This window comes from Limulus polyphemus, unplaced genomic scaffold (genome assembly GCF_000517525.1).
Source record: "Limulus polyphemus unplaced genomic scaffold, Limulus_polyphemus-2.1.2 Scaffold5601, whole genome shotgun sequence".
In the NCBI taxonomy this organism is placed as follows: Eukaryota; Metazoa; Arthropoda; class Merostomata; order Xiphosura; family Limulidae; genus Limulus; species Limulus polyphemus.
The window spans coordinates 1,816-11,023 of record NW_013671211.1 but is presented as its reverse complement, the minus strand read 5'-3'; the positions used below and the strand labels follow the sequence as shown (position 1 = coordinate 11,023).

Sequence of the window (9,208 nt, the reverse complement as noted above, 5' to 3'; positions counted from 1 at the left end):
GACGTTTAGGCGGTTCGTTTAACTATTATACGTGATGTACGTTTTTTGGGGGATGGTTAATGAAAGTGTTATAAAACACGACATTAATTTCTTGACGACCTAATATATTTGACCAGGGGTTCAAAATTATTCTCAGCTCTGTCATTCTAATATTTGCCTAGTGTATGGTCCTTTTGTATTGTATCTGTATTCTTCTTGTAAATTAACTTTTTATCAATTTTCTGTGTAGAATTTAGTTTTTGGCAATTTTCCAAGATTGATTTCACTCTCAATTAACATTATATATTAGTGTTGTAAAACAAATTAACTAGCTTGTTTCATTAAATATTGCAAATTACAAATAGATAAAGCATCCTATTATAACTAACAATGTAATATAATGTTTAAATGAAACAGCCCCCCTGTGGCACAGCGGTATGTCTGCGGACTTACAACGCTAGAAACCGGGTTTCGATACCCGTGGTGGGCAGAGCACAGATAGCCCATTGTGTAGCTTTGTGTTTAATTATAAACAAACAAACAATCGTCGTCGTCCCATAATAAATGTATAGTACTAAGTTTTTGAAACAAACAAATCAAACAAACATTAAATGAAACAACTATGGTGTATTTTTGTGTAACCCAAATTTATAATGATCAGGAGGTCTTAATTTAGAATTTTCTAGGGAGAGTACTCAGACTCTCATTTTTGATGAGGGGTTAACCTGTTGAACCTTTGAGACTCCAGGGGTCCCAGTGAAATCTAAGTTATTGCCCCCAAAATAACAACTGTTGAGCCAGGGGAACTTTCTGACTTTTTATTCCTAGGATGTGCAAAACTTTTACATTCAGACCAAAAAAAGCATCAAATTACATACAACAAGTACTCCACTGCACTATTTGTGCCTGTCAAATATCTAAGGCAGCCTTTGCTATGTGTATTTTCCAAGTGCATGTCTCTTACAGTTACATCACTTACTCCCACATGGTATAATAATGTCTTGGCTAGAAACCCAGACATCCTTAAACCTGTTTTACTAAACGTTTTTGTATCAAATATCTAAGGCAATGTATGCAGTTCACCTTGCTGTGTATTCTCCAACTATGTGCCTTTTACATCACTTACTCTCAAATAGTAAAACAATGCCTTGGCTAGAAACCTATACATCATTTTATTCTCACTAAAAACTAATATTACATTCTTTTATTCCTTCATATTAAACATTTGTTGTACTAAACATATAAGGATGTCTAGTTTTCTACACAATGTATTATTATCAAGACACGGTAATGTGATGTGCGGCCAAAAAAAAATAAACTTCCCATTAATCGATTTCTTTCAAATTTGGTACATAGCTGACATATATGTTCCTCTAGCTTGACAGCAAATTTGGTTGTAGTAAATCAAGTATTCTCGGAGATACGGGTGAAAATAAGCAAAACTTAAGTTAAACTCTTTGCGCTTGCCTGGAGGATGCTTAGTCACAAAAGTTTGCATAATATTTTAATCATCAATATTTTCTCATTTTGGCGGCAAACTTTGATTTCACATCTTCCTGACGTAATTTTTTTCTGCACCTTTTTTAAAGGTATACTGGTTTTGATTAGGGGTAAGTGATATGAAAAGAACATACTTGGAAAATACACGTGGCAAGGTGGACTGTATAAGCTGCCTTAGACATTTGACACAAAAAGTTCAGTAAAACAGCTACAAGGATGTCAGGGTTTCTAGACAAGGCATTATTATGCTATGTGGGAGAAGATGATGTAAGTCACATACTTGGAAATTGCACATAGCAAGTTGTTTAAGACATTTGGTGCAACAAAGCTCAGGAAAACAGCCTTTTTTAGAGTTACTACACACACTATGCTAAAAGCTTAGATTCTGACAATCCTGCAGTTTTAAGTAATGATGGCTATTACAACCTTACTGGAATGATCAAGGTTTACTTCCATTATGTTGCAACTTGCTTGTCAGGCATACATACATACATATGTTATTACACCATGAACAAGATTTGCACTGCTCTTAGTCAAGCTAAGAATAATAGTCTGTGAAGGTAAGATGCAGTTTCTTCGACATTGGTAATGCCACCTTATTTACACAAGGAATCTGGAGTATCGAGAAGACTTATGAAAAATTTTGTGAAATAGTACTTGCAAGATATGGCTTTCAAAACTCAGATGCCACATCGCTCAAAGAAAGGGGACAAGCAGTATCCATCAGAATATGTTTACTGCTCTAGAATGGTGACGAACGTTAGAGTTACTGTAGAGTTTGTGAATTGGAGATTAAAACATGCAGAACCTTGCATGAAATCATGCATAACTGACAGATTTCTTTCATTATAGATTGTTTAAGGATTTCTCATGCATTAAGTAGTTTTATTCGGCCCAATGCTGACCAACACACCAGAAGGAAAATACTAAAAAGCGAATATTTACTTCAATCTGAATATGCCTTTAGTTTTCACCCCACCGCTTGCAATTTGCTTGCTTGCAGAGACGGATCAGAAGGTAGCAAATTATGAAAAGCTATACAACAGAAAAAAATATGGTGGTGTGTATATGTGTTGCCTTCTAGCTGCTCGTTTGATCATCTCTTATTACTGGCTTATATGTCTAGACTAAGATCCTTAACGAGTTGTACCAAATCATAATTTTTTCTTAAAGTACTTATTAGATATTAAAGAATTGCGATTAATCAAATAAAGAGAGATCAACATAATCACGAGATATATTTGGGGCATAATCAGAAAAGATCATCTGTGAAGTACACTAAAGAACAATCTTGCTGGTGTGACAAAGGTTATAATTAAAATAGACATAACGATTCTGTAATACCGAACTATCTGCAACAGCCCTTCAAGCCAAGATAATAATTGAATGATGCGAAAACAATGGGAAATGAATCACTCTGACGAGAAAAAGAATGACAAAAAAGTCTTTAACGTGCACCTAACTGGTAATACAGTCAGTCAACGTAGAATAGAAGTCAACAAACCCAAACAATTGATTTAAATGGGGGTGACACTAAACGAATGGATAACACACTAGCTTTTCTATCAAGAGGACCCAGCCTCGAATCCTGGTCACTACCACCACTAGATGTAGTCCTTCTCAAGACTTCAATGAAAACGGCAGCAGATTGGCTGCCGAAACGTACGATTTGGAATAGCTAGTAACTAGTATCTAGTATGAAAAAGTAACTACTTAATAATTAGACTTCAGGTGATCGTATAAGATACTAACCGTTCTTGAAAAGGTGTTATTCCATAAGGCGTAAGAAGAGAAACGTGGATAAATGATAATAAAGAATAAATTGACACGTCTAAATGAAAACTTTGTATAGTTTATTTTGTCCGACGTTACAATGCCATTGTAATACGGTCTTTACTGCCTGACGAAGGGCAGCTGCTCGAAACGTCGCACAAAATAAACTAGAAAAAAAGTTTTCATTTAGACGTGTTAATTTATTCTTTATTATCGTTTACCCTAGGCATGACAACTGTTTATATCGGGCCATCACAACATTACCTTGAGACAACGTAGTTAAAGGCAGCTTTTATTGTGGAACACTGTACGGATTAGTACGTAGATGAGAAATATTAGTTATAGCGTCTGTGATTTTATGTAAATCGTGCACACCATATTTATATGTGACAAAGGAAAGAAATTAGTTTGAATTACAAAGTGTGTTTGTGTGTGTGTGTGTGTATGGTACAATACCATTTCCCACAAGAAAATAAACACATCAGTAATCGAGTTATGTTGCCTCTTTTGAAATACGTTACACAACTGTTTGTTATCCAAGATAGTTATGTTTTTCTTCTTTTAAAATGCACTATACATCTGTATTTATTCAACCGTTATTCAGTATATATATAAGTTGTAAATGAAATATTACACCATTTCTCATGAAAATTCGTCACCAGTTTCTTATTAATATCGGAACAGGAAAGTTAATTACAACAACTTCTGTTTGTTAATTTAGTGGCGTTGCAAATATGTTTAGCATCTATATAGTGGTTCATGGAGAATTCCACCAGGATAGATTTATTGTACAGAAGTTTGTACAGTAAGATGTAAGTCACTGTTGTTCATGGAAGCATTACATTTAGAACATGACGATCTATGAATTCCCCAGCCAATCTAGAGCAATGTCTTCACCTGCAACTGGGGGCCCTTTTAGAACATAATGATCTATGAATTCCCCAAGCCAATCTAGTCTCGATATCCTTTAAAGCCTCAGATTAATTACAGTATACTGGTAGCTTAAGAGTAGATGACTGGAGGCTTTCTCATGTAGTCTGTAGCATTTCTTAATGTAGAAGTAGTGGCTTTGTAATCTTAAAATATCACCACCACCAACAGGACAAAACTGTTGCCTCACAGAGTGGACCTGTTTTTAGGATATTCCTATGGTGAATGTTATCTTGTTCCTCAATCTAATTGTAGGGCAAAGTAACCGTCAAAAGAGGCTCATCCTATAATGGAATAGCGTATACATTCTGTGTGTACCTTGTATTTTTACTGTCATCATACAAACACTCATCAAGTTGGTAATAATAATGTTGACGTATCTGACAAAATCATCCTCTGACACTGCCTTCCAATTCACAGCTTTTAGTCATTATATCCAGTGAGCTTCTTGGATTAGTTAATGGTTAGCTTTTGTATTGTAGTCACTTTATGGTGGCATCCCTGTTAACCAAGTTGTTGTCTTGCAGTTTTCACTGAATTATTCCGTTTTACAGTTCGCTGGTGCAACTGGTCTTCCTGTCACATACATAATGAGTGATGGTACTTCTTCTTTAATGGACTGTGGATTTTACGAGTTACTGTCCATACTGACATTAGCGACGCGTACGCTCTGGGTTATAGACGCATCTCCCATACGTGCACAATGATTCTCTCTCTTTTGAAATCTGTTAAATTATTCCTTGAAGACTATTTATGTAACTTGTGCTCATGGAATAATTTACTTCTTCACGAGCGCGCATCTGATACTCACTTGGGAAGGAGCTTACGTATTGAGCCTTCAAGTTTGGCCATTTTTGTGAAGGATACTTATGGAAAAGGCAGTTGGCTCATTTTGTTGTTGTTGTTTAATTTAACACATGTTTATTTGTTTGAATGTTAGGTATGTAATGAGCAGAAAATAATGTGAGTTATTTTGTAATAATAAGCACTATAGTACATTGGTGACAAATTGATGGTGTTTTAATAGGGAGAATGACTAAACTGTTCATTGTCTGTTATATACAAATGTGTTTAAATGTGTCATGAAAGTGAAAATTATGTATTGAAATATTAGTTTAAGTTCTATTGACCAAACAGCGTCAGATATGGGTAGCTCCTACCTTTTATATTACTTCCACTTAAAACATTTTTGAAACTAGATTATAAATCTGGAACGAATGGTGGCAGATGTGATCACTAGGTTTCAAGCAATTTTGGACATATTAATTACCATCGTGAGTATATTATGTACCCACATTCTGTAATACCATGGGCACATTTGGTCTAGAATCTTATCATAATTAATTAAAATCAATCATTAGGTCATTTGGTATTTTTTTCCACAGATCATAGATTTGTTACAGAAGGCATTCTAGAGAAGCATACATAAATAATGTTGGCCATATACATGCTAATATTAAGTTCTGATCAAAACACATTGCCTACATAGGTACGAACATAAATATTAGTAATGAGCATAGCTGGTTAAATATAATATTCAAACTTTATTACTTACAATGATTAAAATGGATAGTTGAACACCCTCGTTGTTAATGATATTTTCGGCCATAAACCTAATTATTTCTTTACGAGGTTAGACCAGCCTAGGAGGCTTAGATTATCCTAAATCCATATATTAAGCTATAAATATAGAATAATTATAATAATATACATAAAAGTTTATTAGAAATAATAATAAATATAAGTAGATGTGTTAAGCATTATAACCAAGAATATTTGTTTGCACAGTGATAAAACTTTCACTTGTTTAGGTCGATGTGTAAGTGAGAATCACCACACACCAGTGGTAAAAGTGATACTTGGCTCGGCCAACATACTATATTTATGTTAGTCTTAAACCCGTAAATTAAGCTAATAATATGAAATATTATTTACAGTAATAATAATAATAAAATTATTTATAATAAATATAATAACCAATACTGTTGATGAAAGTAAACTTAAACAAAGGATAGGGATAATTAACTTACTATTGTTGCTAGAAAGTAATAGTTACTGCCTCAAACATCTTTTAAGATGTGTGTAGGAAGGTTACTTTTATTTTAGTGTCATTGCATGACAATTGAATTAAAGGTGAATTTCAAGATTATTTAAATCTCGTCATCTCTTTGTACCATAACTCCCTCCCTACATGCCAAGAATACGATATTCATTTACATTGTGTTCAGGTTCTCAGACATTTCAAAAGACTACTTTTATAATGTAGAGGAAATTCATTATTACGTGTGCCATTTTAAGGTCACTCTGATTGTATGTATGTATATACACTGGCTGGCCTCTATGTGAGGACATATTTATCCTTTCAGACTTGAGCTTTTTCCGAGCTACAGATGCAAATTAATGTTGTCACTTAATGTGTCAGGTGATCCATGTAACTCTATAAATGATTGGGACGAGCACATCTACAGTCAGTATAACAGACATGAGAAAAAACAAAGATATTGCACTGTCAAAAAAAAGTACGGTAATTAGTACATGTATAGCAGATATAACACTGACCAAGACATTAGGCTGCTCCAAGATATCTGCCATTTGAGTTTATCAGCTATGAAAATAGGCGAGTATAAGTGTTTGCTGCGAGGAGATTTTGTGTCCACAAACACGTAGTGACAGGAAGGCGGTTAGACAGGATGTTAAAGTCAAACTGTCATCAAACAGTAGACCAATTACTTGACAGAGACATTCGTTACAGGGTAATCCACAACCATCCCCAGACGTACCGTACGAAGAACGTTGCAACAAATTAATTATGGCAGCAGGATCTCATTTACCAACAAGAAAAAATACGTTAGACTGACGAGGACTGGCGAAAAGTGATGTGGTTCGATAAGTCACGCTTTACCATTTTTATTGCACAGATGGGAGAAGACCATAAATCAGTCATCCCCTCTTGGGTGATCCCAACTGTCTGAGCTACTGGTGGCGAAGCCATGGTTTGGAATATGTTTTCCTGGCATACTCTTGATCTCTTGAGAAGTCAAAAATATTGCCACTGCTTACCTTAGCGATGCTTTATGCATACCCTGATGGAAAAGGTTACTTCCAAGTTGATAATTCCCTCATACAACATGTGTGAATCATGTTTACATAGTTCGAGAAACTTGATAGAAATTTCAGACATCTCCCATAACCACAATCCTCGAATCTTGCTCCATTTGAATATCTGTGGGATGAACTTGAAAGACATTCACCATCACGATCCATTACCTACCTCGCGCCGTGAATTACTTACAGTATTAATACCTGGATGGGAAAAATCCGTCAGGATACCTTTCAGCACTTTGTGGATTGTATGACAGTCCTATCATATCTGTTTATCGGGCCAAAGTTAGCCCAACCCGTATTAGGTGTATGTTGGAATAGAGTGGCAAGTTATTGTATATATAAATATTTTATCTATGTGTATCTGTGTATATTTTTGTTTGGAAAATTAAAGCTGAAATTAGAAACAAACTTACTGTCAAACACAAACTAGTTGGTTAGGTCATGAAAGTGGTTCACTGGTATACAACAGTTCGAGCATTAATAATTTTTTCCGTAAATATATTTATTTTTCTGGTGTTGTTTAAACGTGTTTTCCAGGATGTAATAATTTAGTTTAAAATTTCAACACTGTGCACTGCGCCATTTAGTATTTTAATACTAGAGCCACTTTTAAGATCTTGATTATTGGAAACTAGTTCTGTTTCTTTAAGCTATAGGCTTTCGTTAAGGAAAATACGATAAATGTGTGTGTTTTCCTAGTTTCAAGAATAGAAAAAAAGCATTATTAGCTAAATATAAATAACACATTTCATTTGCTTTTCTTTCGTCGTTCGGTAAGTCTTCGGATTTACAACGCTAAAATCATGGGTTCTATTCCCTTCGATAGGCACAGGAGATAGCCCGATATGGCTTTGCTATAACAAAATACACACATTCTCGTCGTCATGTCCAGCATGAAGCCAGTTGAAACACATCTGCAGTATATCGTATTTGTTTTTGTTTGAGATATTGGTTTTCCTATCTGTGTAGACGGATGAACAATGAGTCCAGTCCAGTGAAGCTTGTGCGGAACGGCGTGTTCATTAATTTGGCATTATCTTTCGTTTCCGTCGCTTTGAGACAGTGAAGAGGAGATTAACTACATAGGAGTATTTGATTCCTTTAAGCAACATACAACGTCTTTTATTGGGTTTGTCTAAAACAGTCTTTTCTTTCTCTTTGCAGACATTCAAGAATTTTACGAAATGACACTTCTAGACGATAATAAGAGCGTCCAGCAGAAAACGGCGGAAACTTTACAGATTGCTTGTAAATGGGAAAACAGTCCCCCGATCACGGGCTTGAATAATGAGGTAAGAAATACACGGATTTCATAAAAATATATAAATACAATACAATGTGTATTTCATTTAAATTATTGTCTTATATTTTTTGTCCATATCTTTCATATAATTTTCGACATGATTAGATTTCGGTGTCTTTATAGACAGGTAGTTGTCAACTATACGACACATATATGTGGAATATTTATAGCCACGGCTCATAGAATGACTCTAGTTTTTGTTTTTTTTTCTTCAAGTACAATCTTTTAGCTCATAGCTCCGCCATCTCTTGACCGATTTGAAATTTAATTACAATTTTGAATTTCAATTTGAGGATAGGCTGGTAGAAATTCTGATGAGTAATAAAATTGAATGAGGTATTCACACACCCAACGCTTGTTATTGCTGGCACACACAAATATAGCTAATAAAAAGGAAAAAAAAGGTCTCTTAGGTAGATTAATTTACTCTAATCCTGTCTAAAATAATTTCAAGTGCTGCGGCTATTGAGGATTCCCTCCTGTTTAATACATGACACATTATGACAAAGGGCCCGGCATGGCCAGGTGGTTAGGGCGCTCGACTCGCAATCTGAGGGTTGCGGGTTCGAATCCCCGTCCCACCAAACATGCTCGCCCTTTCAGCCGTGGGAGCGTTAT

General features: G+C 35.1%; 1 protein-coding gene across 1 annotated transcript in view; it reads left to right on the top strand.

Annotated features, from left to right (window-relative positions):
* LOC106472777 (disks large 1 tumor suppressor protein-like) overlaps positions 1-8,603 on the top strand; it is a 49,698-nt gene extending 41,095 nt beyond the window's left edge. Inside the window, exon 3 of the mRNA XM_013933434.2 lies at positions 8,452-8,603. Within this exon, the coding sequence (XP_013788888.2) occupies positions 8,452-8,603 (152 nt within the window). The remainder of the gene's footprint in view (positions 1-8,451) is intronic.
* Positions 8,604-9,208: the final 605 nt, after the last annotated feature.